A 19,152-nucleotide genomic window follows, 5' to 3' on the forward strand; every position below is an offset into this window, starting at 1 on the left:
AGTAAATTAGAAGAGGATAAAATTCGTAAATTTTTTTAAAAATTAACGTAAAATGTATCAAATTAATTTGTTAAAAGTAAAATTTGTCAAAAATTAAAAAAATAGGAATAAAAAGTATAATTAAACTTAAAATAAAAGGTAAACAAAGTATGATAGAGAAAACCTTAGATAGAGACTGCCGTGTTATCTCTTAAGTATTCAAATTTGATATGTGTATAAAGATAGGAACACTTTCATTATCTATTAATAAGCATAATAGTTTGAGTAAAATTTGCCAAAAATAAAAAAGTTGGATGTAAATTTTGTCAAAAATAAAAAGTTGGAAATACAAAATGTGATTATGTTAGAAGTAAATTGATGTAGATTAAAGTTCATAAAATTCTTAAAAGTTTGAATAAAATCTGTTAAATTAATTTGTTGGAAGTAAAATTTACAAATTTCATAAATATTGGGATAAAATGTACTAAATTAATTTTTTTAAAGTAACATTTGTGAAAAGTTAAGAAGTTAGGGGTACGGTAAGAATAGTAATTAAACCTAAAATAAAAAGTAAACAAAGTATGAATGAGAAAATAGTCTATATCGCGTTATCCCTTAAATATTCAAAATTTGACATGTGTATAAAGATAGGAACACTTTTATTATGGTTTATATAACTTTCCACATATTAAATAATAATTCAAATGTCTTTGATATAGTGTTTAACAAAAAATTGCCCCATTTTTCTATTATTGCTTTCAAATAGAAGTTGAAAAGTTTGTGTAGATTTTTTATACAGTTTTTTCACATAAAAATTATCCCAAATTTATTTTCCTTCACTTTTAAGAACGGAAATTAATAAATGTTGTAAAGGAAAATGTTTGACTTTTTACACATTTTCAGCACAACTTGAGTATTAACAATCTTTGCACCAGAAAAAGAATATAGACGAAACAGTTAAATAAATTGACTTGGTCATAATTCCCTATTAATTGAAATTTTAAATAAATTAAATATATAGACGAAACACACACACAAAATATCATTTTAGTATCCACACACGACAATTATTGTATATTTGCTTGTACTGCACTTCTAACATTAGGTTACGCTATATGATTTCTAAGCTCATTTTCAAAGAATAATGTTATCCATTAGATGTATTATTACTCTCTTTTTTTTATCCGTCTCCAACTTATCACCTATTTTATCATATATATATATATATATATATATATATATATATATATATATATTATCTCTCCTTTGAGTACAATAACTTATTATATAAAAATTATCTATATAAATAACATTGCTCATTTCCATACGACATTTCAGGATAAGAAAATAATAAATGGAAGACTCATTGTTCCTTTATGCAGGGTCTGCCAAAGTCAAAGTTTCAAATTGATATTTATTTCCTTATCTACTTTTTCTTTCCTGTTCTTTTCTTCATTTCCTTCCTCACATTCACATGAAAATTACTGCAAATCAACCACTCTTTCTACTCTTGCAGTAGTGTTAGTAATATAACCACCTACCTCACCAACTAAAATTATTTAAGAAAAACAAAGGGATGAATAAAAGTATTTAAGAAAAATAAAATAAAAAGTATTTAAGAAAAATAAATCCAATAAAAAAGTAAAGGGATGAATAAAAGTATCTAAGGAAAAAGAAAAAGAAAGTATTTGAGAAAAATAAAGCCAATAAAAAAAGGGATAAGTAAAAGTAAAAGAAATAAAATATAAGGCAGAATTATGGGAAGCTTCAAAAGCCAAAGTATTCGGCGTGGCTTCAATTGTCCTCCTTGTTTTACAGAGAACAGGGGTATAAAGAAAACTACACTAAAGAAAAAAGAAGTAAACGAATAAGGAAAAGAAGATTGTTATTCATGCTTTGAAAATCCATACCATAGAAAAAGATATATAGCGAATTGGAAAAGCAGATAGTGATGCTTTGAATGATCTCCATTAGGAATAGCCTACTATTGTTCACTTTGTTACATTTTCTAAGTTTAGTTCAACTATTTTTTGGTACAATGGTTATTTCAACTTCGTACAACAATAGTATAATCAAGTTTAATTTTGTGTGTCATGCTTAACTTGTTTCCTGTTGTAAAATAATATCTCCAATGCCTAAATATTAAAAAGAAAAAAAAACATTTTAAAAAAGTTAAAATAAAAAAAGAAACCACACATCTCATTATCTCTCTTTAGGCTTCTCCAACCTTTCTGTAGTCAACATGGGGATGTGGACAAATAATTAAAGAAACATCATCTCAAAGAAGCCTTGAGATCAAGTCGCCTTTTTAATATTTTTTTCCAGATGCATTACCTTTTAATCTTATATGATGTCACATTGTTGCTCTTGCCCTAGCAACCACCATAGAAAAGGTGCATAATTTCATAAATTTGGAGGTGACCAAAAAGCTTGTTTTGATATTTTTTGTTTAGTGATTAAAGACGTCCCTCAATATAATCAGACCAAAAAATTTCATCAACTTGAAGTCACATTGCATAATCAACATTCTAATTAATGTGGCCCATTTATTATTTTCCATTTGCATTGACTAATGTAAGGTTAGGTGGGTGGGTATTTTCAGAGTTTCCAAGGGCCCCATGACAATAATTTAAGTGAAACACAGTAGTTCTTTTGTTCACTTATATGAATGTTCTATTAACAAGAGGGCCTCAAAGCTTAGTACTACCGCCCTCAATAGTTTGTGTTCTCATTCTCGTTGCCTTTGCCTCCATGGAATTGGACATTGGAGTCACTCACTCAGATCTGACTCTTGGTATATATGCTATCCTTTTTCAGTTTCCTTTTAAGGGCTTCTTTTGTTTCCAAAGAACACTATTACTAGCTAGCTGGCACTACTAGCTGGTTCTACTTGTTTGCGATCTTATTTTGCTTATTATGCCTCTATGTTGTTGTTGTTGTTGTTGCTGCAGCAGAGTCTTGGTTTGCATCTGACACATCTACTGGGTACCTTGAAGATGCTATTGCAGGTTGGGGTATTTGGTGCAAGCAACACAACATACCATCCTATTCTCAAGATCAAAAGGTTAACTATGTATATATGGTTTCATCATGTTCTACTTTTGCTCAATATTGTTATTCCCCAAGTTTATATTGTCAAAATATTATGAAACATGATAATTTATTTAATTAATTACAGAAAAGCCAATATTTGGTTGATCAGGAGGACTTATTGCCAACATTTTCTTCAACTTCCCAAATCCTTCATGGTATGCCCTGGTATCATTTTCAATCTTGCTTTATTTGGGAAATAACTTCATTGATAATAATAATGTTTGTGGACTTATGTTTATTATTCTAGTTCAGTTTATCTCTACCCATTTGCTTTATTCACAAGACTATTGTTTGGGTAGAGATTCTATGTATGTACATAAAAGGAGTTTAGAATTTGCAATAAATGACCAGCCTAACATCAATTTTTTGGTAGCAGTGATAATAATCAAAACATACCCACCACTAACACTGCAAATTATTTCTTTACAGACCATAAAAACTTCAGCACTGCCACTAGGGACCTATCATCATCACAAAATGATACACATGCAGCTGCAATCAAGCATGATTCTTCTCAGAGGAGCTATGCATCTACAGAGTCCGATGAAAGTAATGCTTCAGTTTCAAGTACCATATTCTTTTATGAGTTTTAATTTCTATGCACTCAGTGTAAACGATTTTACATTGTTAACCAATCATGATAAATAAAACTTTTAAAATAATTATCATAAAAATAAATAAATTTATCATAAAATTTATAATTAGATGCCAATATGAAAATTCTTTACATGGTGAGTGCATAAACTATTTACTCTTCTTTTATTCTAACACAAAAAATGATTTACTTGATTTAGCACTCCATGCATCTTATTATTCCACAACTTCTTTATCTTTCTTTCTTTCTTTTGTTTACAAATTAATGGCTCACTCAAGTGCCCTTTTGTGCCTTTTTTCTTATTCAGGGGGTCATTGGAAGAGAATAGCTTATCCATTTGAGTTGGTGAAGCCTGGAGGAGTTGAAGGGGAAACAACCCTCAAAGATATAAATCACCAGATGCTGATGAGTCCATCAAAGCCAATTCCACACCCTGTGGGAGATTCTCTCACTCATTCATGCATTTCAAATCGTGCTTTTGGAATTTCAGGTAAAGCAGTGGCAGCTCTTACTAGGATTCACACTCAGGGTAGAGGCTCCATCACCATTATAAGGACCAAGGGTTGAAGTGAAGTGAAGTGAAAGCTCACTATTGTATAATAGTATCTCTCTTTGGATTTTGTGTTATACTCCTCCTAGTGATGGCTTGATATAGTTTATACCATAGTATGAAAAAAAAAATGTACTCAAAAACAAAAAAAAAGGGTGTTTACCGAGGCATGATGCTAATTTGAAATTTTGAAGGGTGATTTATGTAGATGATAGAATGGTAGGGGATTATTAGGTTTTTGTAACAAAATAGAATAGGGCATTTTATATCATTGGCTATATATTTATTAGATTTCTAAACTTAATTCAAGTATCAACAAGCCAAGGGACTAGGTGACGGATTAGTAGGTCATTAGTCCAATCGTGCATATGCAGTGACTAATAATCAATAATAAATATACAAAATAATAAGCCAAATTTGAATTATTCCATAAAATAATTGACTAGCCAGTTGGACTGAAAGGTTTGATATGGTTTCGAGAATTCTGCTACGATTAACATAATTTAAATATGAAAAATTTAAAATACCCTTTTTAGAATGTTTTATATGGACCAACCAATATATATGTCTGGATTACGAATGATAATCATGCTAAAAATTGTTTGTTTTTTTTAAAAGAAAAAATTGTTTATGTTAACCATCTCGTCTTGTGTAGACATATGAATACCCACAATTAAAGATTTGCATTTATGTTCTTGTATTGTATTTATTCGAGAAAAAGTAAAAAATAAAAAAAGCAAAGCACTAAAGGTGTTTTGCAGGAGTTGTTCACTAAATGTCGAGGACTATATAGTCTATAGTAATCACCTAGATCTTTCTCTGTCTTTTGTTGTAATTTACCATCCCTATGTCAGAAACCTGCTAAATTTATAAATCAAAGTGATAACAAATCATAACTCTTCCCTCTTAAAGCAGAAAACATCATCAAACAAAATATCAGTATGCGGAAAGCAAAAATTGGACAATCACAACGATCAATATTTCATGAAGGCATAAACTGACAATATTTTTCGGGTTAATATTTAATAAGCAAGGGTTGGCTTAGATAAGGAACATGTTATTTAATAAGTAAAAAAACGATGGGTTAATAGATGAACAACAAAAACAATTCAATGAAAAACCTGCCTACCTTTGATCAGAGCAAAACACCACCACCAAAAATAACGCTTCGCTAATGTTGATACTTATGGTAGAAATGGATGTTCAAAGAAGGACATAGCCAAGCAATGAAACAATTATCAGAAATTGTACTTTATATTATGTGTTTATTATTATTTTTTACTCAATTTTTAGGATTGTATTAAGTACTAGTATTTTAGGACTAAATGAAAGAAGACATTATTTTACGTCTGAAGCATTGAAAATGCCCTTTGATGTACATTCATTAATACAAAGCTGTATTTACAAATATGTAAGGGAAGTTAGTTTAAGTTGGGTAACTCTGTTGCAAAGGACTAACAAACTACCAGTAGTCCATACAAGAACATGAACCATGTTCAAAATGGTGAAAACGCTTCCTGTCTCTAATAACTATCTTACGCTCGTACATTTTTGAGATTAATTTCATTGAGGAATGGCAATCTTCACAAATTCGCAAATTCTTGACAATGCAAAGTGGTGTCTTTGGAGGTGTACTAATTAAGCCAAAAGCAACAGCAATCTTCTCACTGTGGTAGTGCAGCACACTTTCTTTACGTTTCTCATCCATCTTGAGCAACACTTGCGTGGTGTCTGGCATGTGACCTTCCAAGCTCAACTTGTTTGAAATTTCCTCCAACATTGAGTGTATGTCTTTGGCTCTAGAATGGGAATCATCTTCAACAAGGAACTCATGAATAACACCATCGATTTCAATCCAACTACATCCAGGGTCTTTCCTTATGTCCATATCTTTCATCATTAACCTCACCGCCGCAACTCCATCCCAATTCCCTGATGAGGCATACATGTTGGAGAGAGCCACATATGCCCCACTATCATGAGGAGCCATTTGCATTAAAACCTCTGCAGCACGCATACCAATTTTGATATTTTTATGCATCTTAGAAGCACCAAGCAAGGCCTTCCATATGACATCATCCGGTTTCATTGGCATGTTCAATATAAGCTCTTCTGCTTCTTCAAGATAACCAGCACGACCCAGGAGGTCAACCATGCATCCATAGTGTTCTATTTTAGGCTTTAATCCAACGCTATTAACCATGTCATTAAAAAATGATCTTCCCTCGTCCACTAAACCTGCATGGCTACAAGCACTCAAGATGGCTATGTAAGTAACATCACTAGGGGATATTCCACATTTTTCCATCCTCGACAAATAATTAAAGATATCATTGGCTTTACCATGCATGGCAAGACCACCAATAACAGCATTCCATGTTATAACATTATTTTGAGGCAGCCTCTCAAAGACCTGAATTGCCTTCTCTATGCTCCCACACTTGGCATACATATCAACCAGAGCCGAGCCAAGCACATCATCAATCCGAATCTTATTCTTCTCCGCGTACAAATGCACCCATTTCCCCAACTCCAGCACTCCAAGACGCGAAATCGCAGGCAGCACACTGACCAAAGTCACCCGGTTCGGCAACACGTCTCCCATCTGCATCATCCTATGAAAAATCTCAATGGCCTCCTTATAAAACCCATTTTGAGCATACCCAGAAATCATCACATTCCAAGAAACCACACTCCTTTGAGCCATCCTGTCAAACAATTCCCTAGCAGCCTTAAGGTTCCCAACTCTTGCATACCCATCAACCATCACATTGCATAAAACCACATTAAACTCTCTCCCCCTCTCATCTCTCACCAAGTTCCTCACATCATCAACACCCTCAACATTCCGATAAAACAAAACATTAGCATCCTCCATACTCCCACACATCACATACATTCTTAGCAAATTAGTGACAACAAACTCATCATCCACCAATCCAAACTTAAGAAGCAACCCATGAACCTGCTTTCCTTCTGCCAACCTGGCCATGACCGCACAGGCCTTCAACACTGACGGGAAAGTGAACTGGTTAGGCTCCACCGTTGCCTCAGACAGCATTTGACAGAAAACCAACAAGGCATCCAAGTGCCTATCTTGGGTTTCAGCAAGTGCCCTTATGACAGTGTTCCAAGCAAAGCAATTTCGTTCAGGCAATTGGTCGAACACCGAGAGGGCATACCCAATATCACGAAAATCAGAGGTGGCACTGAGCCTGAGAATCTCTGTTGCTATTGCATTGTCATGGGTTTGTCCTGTTTTGACCAAAAACGCATGCACTTGCTTCAATTCTCGCATGCTCTTGCATGCCTTGATTTGTGGGACATCCAAACGTGGATAATAAGATGCTGTATTGGGCTGAAACATCAAAGCATTCATCTTTTAAAATAAGAAAAATAAAAATGCTGCTGTGAATCAAAAATTCACTTTTCTTCCAGGGCTTAAATTTTCAGCATGATCATGGTTTAACAGCAGAAAGCTCTTTTTTTTTTTTTTTGGTGAAGTGAAGAAAGCTCTTTCTTTCTACAAGTACCACGTCAACCGAGATAGACAGTGAAAGAGAAGAGAATGGAGATATACGAGAATGTTTGGTTGGGAGATATCATATGTATAGATAAGATGGTAGAAGGAAACAAATAAGTGCATGTTTGAGGTAAAAGTATTTTTTGCTAAAGGATAAAAAAATTTGTTTATTTTTTTTCATTTTATTTTTATATGTTAGATTACGTATGTATCGTAATAATTTCAACCGTATATCCCAATAATTTCAATCGCAATATGTACCAAGTAGGATGAAAGAAAAAGAAATAAAGAAAAGGAATAAATAGTGAAATTCATTTCAAAAAATGTGACCCTATGATAAAATAGTCTTCGGAAGTTGAAATATAAAAAAATACAAATTTAATTATTAAATGTGTAAAAAGAACAATAAATTAGTCTTTTTATTAAATTTGTGATATTATTTTATCATTAAGTTATAATGTTTAAGAATCAATTAATAAGTTATATTTTTTAAGAATTAATTTGACATTAAGTCATAAAGTTTGAGATCAATTTATTGTTAGAATGTCGATAAAATTAATTTATTGCATTTTTTATACATTTAAAGATTAAATTTAAATTTTTTATTTTTCAGGAATCAATTTATAAACATCTCACACTTTCAGTATAAATTTGATCGTTTATCCAAAGGAAAATAATATATATCATATATCATATATTTTTATACTTATGAAAATTAAATAAAATGTTATAAAAAAAATTTATACTAAGAGAAAAACATAGTTAGGTGATGCGATACAATACATAACTTTCAACATTGGAGATAATAATTTTTCATTCAAATCTTTTAGTTCAAAAGTGGATTGAACAATCTATAATAAAAAAAATACATTACGGAGCAATCCATAATACAAATTTATTATGAATTGCTCAATCCACAATAGACACTATTTCCTGCTTTAGCAACATCACTCTCCTTGAAAAATCATCATCGTGACTTAATCAGAGCTGCCATCGTTCCAATCCACACAAGTGCCACCCCCACGATGAAGAGGAAGATGGAGAGAAGAAGAGTGAGTGAGAAGAAAAGGGTAAAATGGAGACTTTACAAATTTTGGGGTGCATTAAGTAAATACCCGGTGGAGTTTATTAGAAGTCTCTAACCAGTAACCACCAATTCACCATCCCTAGAAGTTTGAAAAATAGGAAGTGTAAATAGTAATTACTGAACCCGTACCGTTCATATCAAAGGGCCGGTTTAACGATTTCCCGCCCCGGCCCGGCCCAAATCAGAGTTTATGATCTGCCCTAAGCATGGCTTCCCCTCCATTGTTCCGTTTTGGTACGAATTGAACTTGCGTTGCTGAAGAATAACACAGTGAGTTGTGCACTCTGCAGAAGCTCCACGTACTTTCGCACGACCTTTTCATTAAGAATGAAGCTTGACGTAGATGTCTTGAGATATCTCTCCAAAGATGATTTTAGGGTTCTCACTGCTGTTGAATTGGGCATGCGGAATGTGGGTTTTTCTTTTTCCCCTCCTTTTAAATTCCGGTTTAAATATTATTTTTTGAGCCGAAATTAATGAAATTCTTCCCTCTGTTGCAGCATGAAATCGTACCCACTGAACTCATAGACCGAATTGCGCGTCTCAAGTAACCTTCAACACACTTCCATGTTCACTTTTTTGTTATTATTTTATTATTAATTTTTATGTTTATGTTTGTAGGCATGGAGGCACGTACAAGGTTTTGAAAAACTTGCTCAAGCATAAGTTGTTGCACCACGACTCCTCTAAATGTTAGTACCTTCTAATCTATTTATTATTATTCATAGACTATGTTTGGCAAAACTAGCCAAAAAACTACTTGGAGGTTGGAAAGTGGAAGCTGAAAAACTAGCTTATTAAAACATAAATGTTCGGTAGAACTAGCTCTTGAATTAGCTTAAAAATGTAAACTGACAGAAAGATAATAAAACTATGATTTATTCAAAAAGGGTAATTAGGAAATTTGATAAATATATTAATGATAAAAATGAAAGAAAATATAAGAAGCTAGAAGTTAGCATTTTAAAAATGCTACTTCAAGAAACGTTGTAAAAAAAATGTTATTTCAACTCTTCAAGTAACGTTTCAAAATATGGTAAAAGCTACTAAAAAAAACTTGTTTACTGAACCGTCAAATAGGCTTGTTTGCTAGTATAAAAAGCTAGAAATTAGCTGAAATGCCTTGTTGAACATTGTCATAGTAAAAAAAAATTGTGATCATAAGCATAATGATATAAATATATTGAAGTTCATTTGAATGACCGTCTAATATGTGAGAGATTTATTTACTTTTAGATGATGGATTCCGCCTTACCTACCTTGGTTATGATTTTCTTGCCATTAAGACTATGGTGAACAAAGGAGTGTTTGTGGCTGTTGGACGTCAGATTGGCGTTGGAAAGGAATCTGGTATTTTAGTTAATGTTCTTCTGATGTGGTGCCCTTTGTTCAATCACATTTCAGACGTTTTCTGCTAATTGTGTTGCTGTTTGTACTCTGCTAGATATATTTGAGGTTGCCCGTGAAGACGGAACAGTTCTAGCTATGAAGTTGCATAGGCTTGGTAGAGTCTCTTTTAGAGCTGTCAAATCTAAGCGTGACTACTTGAGACATCGCAGTAGTTATAACTGGCTCTATTTGTCTCGCCTTGCTGCGCTTAAAGAATTTGCTTTCATGAAGGTTTTGTTTTACCTTCCTCTCATTTTTAGTCTATGTAACTGTATACTTGAATTGTTATATTTTGTTTGATTTGCTAGTGACATATGCTTTGCTTGAGCAGGCTTTGGAAACACATGGATTCCCTGTTCCAAATGCAATAGAAAACAATAGACATTGTGTAGTCATGTCACTCGTCCAGGGTTACCCTCTGTAAGTTTCCTTCTTTAATTTTGCTAACTTTTAAAGTTTTCTCCTTTTATCCGTTATTCTCAAACTGGCTTTCTTGTTTGTAGTATTCCTTTCACCTTTTTTGCTGGTTTTGGTAACAATTTCCTGATCTGTTCATTTGGTTTTTCAAATGCAGTGTTCAGGTTAAGCAGTTACAGAATCCAGAGACAGTTTTTGAGGCAATTCTTGGTCAGGTTGTTCGGTTGGCAGAACATGGTCTCATTCATTGTGATTTCAATGAATTTAACATCATGGTATGCTTTAACATGCCAGCATAATGATTAAAGGAATTCTAAATTTAATTTCATGAAATCAGTTATTCTGTTGGCTTTTGCTTCTGGTTCACACACTGAATTCCATTCATTGTAGATTGATGATGATGAAAAAATTACAATGATTGATTTTCCACAAATGGTATCTGTGTCGCACCGTAATGCGCAGATGTAAGAGTCTCCTCCTTGTATGATAATCTTTCTCATAATTTTCTTTTGACTTGTTATCACAATTCCTAGCCATGCTTGTCACTTCGTCATGTTTTGTTGTTTTTTGCTAATGAAGTTTACAAAATTTGCATGTCATTTGCATTCTAATCACACTTCATTGAGAATTTAATAGGCTAACATATAGCATACAAGTGATGAATCTTTCTCTCGTAGTTTACTCCCCCTCCCCTGAAAAATAATCTTTCTGTAAGTCATATATTAAGTTGTTTATGCAGATACATCATACATATATCTTTAAATGTGTGAGATATAAAATCAACATAATAGACTTTAGTAATTCGAATTTTAGATTTCTTTCTAAGTCTCATTTCAAATCTTTTAAGGTAATGATTTAAGTTTGGCACATCAATTTATGAGTTAGAATATGCTTATAGAACTTTTTTTATTTTTAAAATATATTTTTTGGGGGTTAATACCTTAAATTTACATGTACTAGTTTTTTTTATTATAAATTGAAAGTAGTATGTGGGCATATACATTTAATATTTTTTATGTTTAAAGTCAATATTCATAGTAAAAATATAATGATGAAAATTTACAAATAGTAACAGAAATGCGTAAGTTGTATGCCTTAAAGATAAGGTATTAATGGAAAAGACACATGTTTTATTTCTGGCTTAACAACATTATTTATCCTTGTTTCAGGTACTTTGACCGTGATGTTGAATGCATCTTTAAGTTTTTCAGGAAAAGGTAGGCTGTTATTTTTGCATCATGTATTTGTCAACTCTATAGTTGCTTTTGCATATTATTTTTAATATATTGTTGTCTTGGTAACTCAAAATGATGTTAGGGAAAAATAGAAGTGATATTCTCATGTCACTTGCCCAAACCGTGGGCTTAAATTCTATATATTACTAAGTAATTAGGTGTGTCTGTTATCACAAGTTGGCAGCTTGTTAGAAAGTGCATTTAGTAAAAGATATCAAAGACATGTTCAGAGGACTTGAACTCATGATTCTCAGTGTTATTTCCTTTAAAGTATGTCTTCAATTATCTTATTCTTTCACCAAACAAAGAGCTTCCTCTAAGGTCATGCCCTTCATTTTGGGAAAAATTCTGTAGTTTTGCTCTTGAATATTTTCAGTCTAACTTGCATCTATATATAATTAATAGGCAGTTTTTAGTTGTTAATATGAAGTATCCTGTTGTGACTTGTGAGATGTATTTATCTGATTCCTTTTTCCTCTTTTTGAGTACAGTTTTAATATTACATTGAATGTAGCTAGCATTAAAGTCATCTGAAAAACTTGAAATTTTGAAATATTGTACAATGATATATGGGTAGTGATTTCAGATTTGTTTATCTGATTAATCAATTTTGATTAAAAGTTGTCAATCAGCCAGACTGAGCCCATCATAAGAGTCACCCTAGAAATAGAAAAGATAGAAGGCCTGTTGTTGGGTTGGGGACTCTATCCCCCTGCCATGCTAATGCTATTTTCTTGTTCTCCCAAGTTAGCAAAGAAAGTAAAGGAAGCACATTTTAAGTCACACACCTCAGTGAAGAAATATTTGTAACACTCGTTTTTCAAAGAAAGTGAAGTTTGTTCGTTAGAACATAGACTTTCCTTGCCTTTTTCATGCTACTTGATCAAATAATAAATTCTTGTCTTGGTATTTCTTTTGGTAATACTAATAAGTTTGAATTTTTTTAATGATAATTTACTTTATCTATGCCTTATATTTCTCTTATATGTTTTATACCTTTAGTTAACCTGAAGAATTTAGTAAAAAAACAATTCATTTGTTTTTGGTACATAGATAGTACTCTTATGCATGTTTCATCTCCTGTCCTGTTTTTGATTGAATCATTGAATGGCTGATATATCTTTCATTGCTGAACCTGTGGAACGATTTTAGATCTAGTATGTGGCTGCTAAATCAGTTATCTTCATATTTAGTCTCTCTTCTCTGTCTCAGGTTCAATCTTTCTTTTCAAGAAAGCATAGATGATAATGATGATTCTGATGAAGGGAGAGATGAAGCTGGAAAACCCTGTTTTTCTTCAATAGAAAGAAGTGCTGGTTTTCTAGATAGGGAACTTGCTGCCAGTGGCTTTACTAGAAAGAATGAAGAAGATATTCAAAGGGTATTGTGTTTTTCTTGTTCTATGTGGGATGAGGAAGAAAAAACGGAGATCATGTTGTTTCAAAAGGCAACACAGCTTTGCTTTTTATATTTTCCACCTCTTTTGGCTTAGCTGCCAATACCAACCATGGAATCTCCATTTGGCAAAGCATAATATCATTATCACACATGGGGATTAGAATTGTCTGTTTTTATTTATAATTTATAGATTGTCAGCCTCAAAGGTCTTCAAATCTATGTGCAGTTCATTGAAGGCGGGGCAGAAAGTGATACAAATTCAGATAGTGAAGGGGTTGACTTAGTGGAAGACCTGAATGAAGCAGACACTGTAGATGGTGATTCTTCACATTTGTTAGAACAGGTAATGTCTTTATTTTTGGTGAGGATCGAACCTAAGATTGAATGATTGAATTGGGTTGAGTTCAATGGTAATAGGAACAGAAGGGAAGGTTTTATTATTACATTGTTGATGCTTAGTTATATATCCATGATAGCCTGGTGGAAATATGGAAGCTGGTTTCTGCATTGGTTAAAGTTGATGGTGCCAACATCTTTAATATAATACTTTTATCTGAGAATCAGACAAATAAAATACGTGTGTCCTACGTGTTGTGATGAAAATAAACTGAAGCATAGCATAAATATTTAACATCACTCTTTGTGGCAGTGAAGAAGATAAATACAGATAGATTGATAAGGAAATTAGCTCCATTTTTTCTGCAAATGAAAGAAAAGGGTTCAAATTATCTATTAATTGAATCATAATTTGAAAACATTACACATCAACATATTTGTCACTTAGGTGATGGGACAACTTGAGAAAAACCATGACAGCCAGGTTCTTTACTCTGCATCCCATCTATGGAGGACTGTCAGAATAGGTAATGCAATTATGAAGTAAAGGATAATGACCATCTGCAATCAAACTGTTGTTACCCTCGAGTCTAATATACAGATGCACAACATATAATTTATGCTATCTCAAAAAAAAAAAACATAATTTATGCTAATGGATTATGGGTATTTGTTTGGCAAACCCGTGCTGAACATAGGAAGAATATCAAACTTACTTCCTGGGCTTGAGATGGCCAAGCTTGATATTTTCATTGTTCTGATTGTAAGATTAAATATGGTATCTTCTGTAATATGATAAGTGAGATGTGATATGTAAATTTTAATATCCAACAGTTCATCTGAAGTTTGTTTTTTATTTCGTCCATTGACTGGTGGACATATATATATTCTGCCATATTTTTTTCAGCTTATTTCATTCGTTGTGCTATTCTGTTTTCTGCAATCTTGATTGAAGGATTGTTATTATGTTTTAACCAGAATGAGGGATACAAATGTCAAGGGAAAGAGGAGAGTTGTGAAGCACGTGAAAGCAGTGGATCTGAAAAGGAAGTTGTAAGTGACAATGTAAGCAATGTTTTATTCTTTTTATTGTGGGTGGTTATCTCAATGCTATGTTTGTGCAGCTTCCTTTTCCCTCTGCATAATATTCAATTCAAAGAATTTCTTGTCGTAAAGGCTGAGCCATGATGATTTATTTTGGGAAATAGCATGTATGTATGTTATGCCTATGCTCTTCTAGAGTTCTAGTGCATTTCTTCTCTAATCTTGATGTGACTTGTATGGTAATCCGAATCTAGATTTTTCTCAGTCATATGCTCATTTTATTATTGTAACTTTGTTTAGTGCAGAACATTATTTCCTTGTATTGCCTCTTTAAAAAGTTAGACATATATTTATAAGAAATTGGTAAACTGTGATGTGGTAGATCATTATCCATTTGATTTAGTTCAGAACATTATTTCCTTGTATTGCCTCTTTGTAGAACATTATTTCCTTGCAATCTTGCATGGTTCCTTGGTTTAGTTCAGAACGGTAATGGTAGACCATTATCAATTTGATTTAGTTTTTCGTTAAGATCTATTTTCTGTCAAAATCTAAAGGGCACAACGGAGCTTTATATTTTTCTATATAGAAACCTTGTTATTTGGCTTTTGCATGAGCCTCAATAGTGTTAATTTTGATTCACAGGAGGAAAACAATGAAGAAGCATTGCAAAATGAAGCTGAACTCGTTAAGAACTTGAGTAAGCAAAGACGATGCGCCATAGCGAAAGCTCATAAGGGACGGAAGACTGTTGCTGCCAGAAATTCCTACAAAGACAAAGGTGGTAGGTCATCTCACAATTCTAAAATCCAGAAACAGTTGAGCAGCTGGTGAAAATATGGGAGACAAAACCCATGTGATTGACCTTGTGGTAGAGTGAACTGAAAAAGACTTTATAAATAGTTTCAACGGTGCCATCTATCAGAAAGAGCTTTAAAGTTTGGTAGGCTATTATAGGTGGCCTTTATCTGTTTAAAAGTTCAAACATGTGTAAAGTTGAGAAATAGGAAAGCAAATAGATTATTGTCTCGACCCTCCCTTCTCCTGTGGAGGATAATCATATTATTTCCGGGGCGTGTTATATTGATGTCGAATGATTTTTTTTTTAATCAGCTTCGAATGAAAATTTTGCCTTCTTTATATTGGAAAATTTTCCATTGTCCCATATTTTTATGTTTGACTTTTGAAACAGCTATTTATTGTTCTATTATTATTTAAAGCCTGATTCTAGTTCGTTCCTTTAAATTTTTAAACGTAGTTTTGTTGTTGAAAACACCTAATTAGGCATGGATTTTTTTATTTATTAAAAAGAACAAAAAATCATCTTTGTTGTTAGTGGAAAAGACAGAAAGAAAGAGAAAAAAGATAACAGATAAACAAAGGTGAAACAAGAATTAGGGCTGATAGTATTTGGTATTTGCAATTTTTCCATCTCTAAGGAAATGTCGATTTAATTTTATTTTTTGGTGAAGCAAATGTCGATTTAATTGATACTATCCAACCTAAAGATGGTGCCAGTTGGTTTTTGCTGATTAAACCCAGCCGCAAAGATGTCTGCTACTATGTGATTTCACGCAAGGATCAGTTAACAGATGTGATCTTATCAAACACTCAAGAACTGTAAAGTGATACCTGGTTTGGCCTGTGTTTCCTTCTATGTGGAATACATTTTGCTTAATTTTATTTGTGGTTCAAGTTGGTATTTTGTTCAATAAACCAATTACTCGGTCGTGTACAATTTTTTTTATATTTCTTTTATCCGTTAATGTTAATCATTAATTTTTGTTAGTAGAAAAAATTAAAATCCACAATATTTTTCTCATTTTCTTTTTTCTTAACCATCAAATTAATTTTATATCTCTTTTTTTATGATATATTTATATGAAACAATTTTCTTAATGATAGAGGATGTCGGTCCTTTCTAAAGTCTAAAACCCTTTCTATCTAATTCTTTATATTCTCTTCATCCTTAATTATAAGACATAGTTAATTAATTTTTGTTTATTAAAAACTTAGTTAGTTTAGTTATTAGTTTAAATTTATTTATAATTATAATATTTTTTTAAATTTATCCTTAACTTTGTCGGGAACCTACTCATCTTCAATCTTCATAGGAGAGAAAAAAATATAATTTAGGGTATTTTAGTAAAAAAAAAAATAATTAATGTACAAGAGAGATAAAATGAAGTCTTATAATAAGAAATAAATTTTTTTGTTGATAATATTTTATAAATAGGAACAAAGACAAGTATTATTTAGGCTCCTAAAATGTAATTTTCATACTCTTATTTTTTCAAATATGTGATTTTAGTTTCTCTATTTTTTAATTGAAACATTTGTCCTCCACTTTTCAAAAAATATGTAATTTTAGTCCCTCTATTTTTTTAATTGAGACATTTCATCCCCCACCTTTAAAAATTTTACGATTTTAGTTCCCTTGGTCAATTTTAGATTTGTTGATTATGTACTTTTTTAATTGTTTTTTTAATAAATTAAGCTTGTTAGCAATTAAATCATTTTTAAAAAAAATTGTCATATGTATAATAAACAAACTGTTGTGAGTCAATAACATTTATAGAGCACATAGATCAACTCTTGAAATTGATTATAATAACTAAAATTACAGATTTTTTAAAAGTGAGAGACAAAATGTCTCAATTAAAAAATGGGAGACTAAATCTTGAATTTTTTAAAAATGAGAATGAAATATCTCAATTAAAAAATAAGAAGACTAAAAATACATATTTAAAAAAAATATGGGAAGAAAAATTATATTTTAACCTATTATTTACTTACATTGTCCGCCTTTTAAGAGAAATTTGGTGGCTAAAGTAATGGGCCTCAAATTTTACTCTTTGTAGGTTACATATGGCTGTTGTTAGATGCACCCAACAAAATTGCTTGGACACCCAACAATTTAAGTGAAGCGGCAAAAATGTCTTTCACTTAAACTTTAAAACCCTCTCTCTCATCTCCTTCGTGTATTCCATACATGCTTCCACCGCAAGGCAGCTTCTTCCTCCTCCGTCTCTGCGTTATAGTTGTCACGCCACTGTCGTTGTCAATTTCCATTGGCTCCGTTCAGGTTATCTACACCATTGTCGTGCTTTTCTGTCGTTGAGGTAAGGCTTTTTTTTTTTGTTTAGGATTGCGTTTTTTACCTGTGTAACACATACGGATTAGCTAATCCGTATGAATTATATGGATTAGTTAATCCGTATGTTTTTTAATTTATTAATAAATTATTTTTATTTATTTTTTAATAGTAAATGTTTTTTTATTTATAAAAATATTATTTTGATCTTTTTTTAAATATTTATTTTTTATTAAATATAAATATTTTTTTGTTTGTAGATAGTTATTGTTTAATTTTTAAATAAAAAATTGATTATTTTAAATTATATTTTTAAACAATAATTGTTTTTCTTTAATTGTCTTAAGGGTATTTTTAAATTTTTTTTAATATTGGATACACAAACAATATTTCAGATGCACCTACAATACTCATTACATATTCATATGCTGTCATGCATACGTTTATATATTTTATATAATATTTTCTAAAACAATGTGTATGATGAGTGATATGGACAAAAGGCAAACACATTGAGCAAATGTACAAAATGAAGTGGACCACATTGCCGAAAATTGAGTATATAAACTCAAACCAATTATTGCAACGGCATACTGACACAAAAAATCGATCATGATGGTTCAATAATAATTTTTTATAACTAAAATACAATTTTGATATAACTATTTTATTTAATCTCCACAATTTTTTAAAATTAAGAATTTTGGTCCAGTCGTCAAGTTCAATTGGTTGACCGTTTAGTTTTTTTTTTAATTTAGGTGGAATTGTAATTTTGTTCCTCTAGTTTTTTAAATTTATGATTTTGGTTTTCTTGATTTTTAATTGTAATATTTAATCTTCTTAATTTTATAAATGTGCGATTTTGATCTCCTGATAGATTATTAACTAATAATTATGATTATTAGCAATATTAAGTTAATTATTAATTAAATAAAAATTATTAGTCATTAAAAAATTAATAAAAAATTATTAATCTTAACGTGATGTTACGGTAGAGTCACTTGCGGCAATGGAGGTAGAAGAAGTGTTTGTTGAGAATGAGAGGAATACAATGTTGTACAAAACTATTAACCCTAATGATTTTGATTAATTTATAATTAATTTAATAACTCAATTAATCATAATTGTTAGTTAATAATCTAGAACCAAAATCACTAATTTATAGGATTAGGGAGATCAAATGCTACAATTAAATTTTAGAAGGACCAAAATCATGGATTTGAGAAATTTAGATGATGAAAATTTCAATTTAACCTTTCATTTTTTATATTAATTAAAGCTATCTTAAACCTGAGTTTGTTGTAGTTTCAAATTAGCTACTTGACAGTTGACATGCATGTACCATTGAGTAGCTGAATGATATGATTTTAAAGCACAAATACAGTTAGAAATAATCAGATAATTGATTTAGT

General features: G+C 31.5%; 3 protein-coding genes across 4 annotated transcripts; 2 read left to right on the plus strand and 1 right to left on the minus strand.

Moving 5' to 3' along the window:
* The first annotated feature begins 2,636 nt into the window (after positions 1-2,636).
* On the plus strand, positions 2,637-4,521 carry LOC114382584. Its single transcript, XM_028342109.1, has 5 exons — positions 2,637-2,773; positions 2,931-3,043; positions 3,158-3,227; positions 3,502-3,621; positions 3,975-4,521. The coding sequence occupies exons 1-5, from the start codon at positions 2,644-2,646 to the stop codon at positions 4,232-4,234; spliced, it is 693 nt and encodes a 230-aa protein (XP_028197910.1). The 5' UTR covers positions 2,637-2,643; the 3' UTR covers positions 4,235-4,521.
* A 1,037-nt stretch (positions 4,522-5,558) lies between these two features.
* Positions 5,559-7,831, minus strand: LOC114381332 (pentatricopeptide repeat-containing protein At5g48910). Its single transcript, XM_028340557.1, has one exon. It carries the CDS (start codon positions 7,594-7,596, stop codon positions 5,680-5,682), a length of 1,917 nt encoding a protein of 638 aa, XP_028196358.1. The 5' UTR covers positions 7,597-7,831; the 3' UTR covers positions 5,559-5,679.
* A 1,203-nt stretch (positions 7,832-9,034) lies between these two features.
* Positions 9,035-15,865, plus strand: LOC114382766 (serine/threonine-protein kinase rio2-like). Of its 2 annotated transcripts, none has more exons than XM_028342369.1 (13): positions 9,035-9,238; positions 9,328-9,374; positions 9,449-9,519; positions 10,064-10,177; positions 10,272-10,447; positions 10,548-10,636; positions 10,791-10,908; positions 11,024-11,097; positions 11,803-11,850; positions 13,081-13,249; positions 13,493-13,609; positions 14,581-14,667; positions 15,292-15,865. In XM_028342369.1, exons 1-13 carry the CDS (start codon positions 9,155-9,157, stop codon positions 15,478-15,480), a joined length of 1,383 nt encoding a protein of 460 aa, XP_028198170.1. In that variant the 5' UTR covers positions 9,035-9,154; the 3' UTR covers positions 15,481-15,865. The 2 variants fall into 2 exon arrangements, with proteins under 2 accessions (XP_028198170.1, XP_028198171.1); XM_028342370.1 differs by having other exon boundaries at positions 14,581-14,655.
* The last annotated feature ends 3,287 nt before the right edge of the window (positions 15,866-19,152 follow it).

The sequence above is a fragment of the Glycine soja genome, chromosome 13 (assembly GCF_004193775.1).
Source record: "Glycine soja cultivar W05 chromosome 13, ASM419377v2, whole genome shotgun sequence".
NCBI lineage: Eukaryota > Viridiplantae > Streptophyta > Magnoliopsida > Fabales > Fabaceae > Glycine > Glycine soja.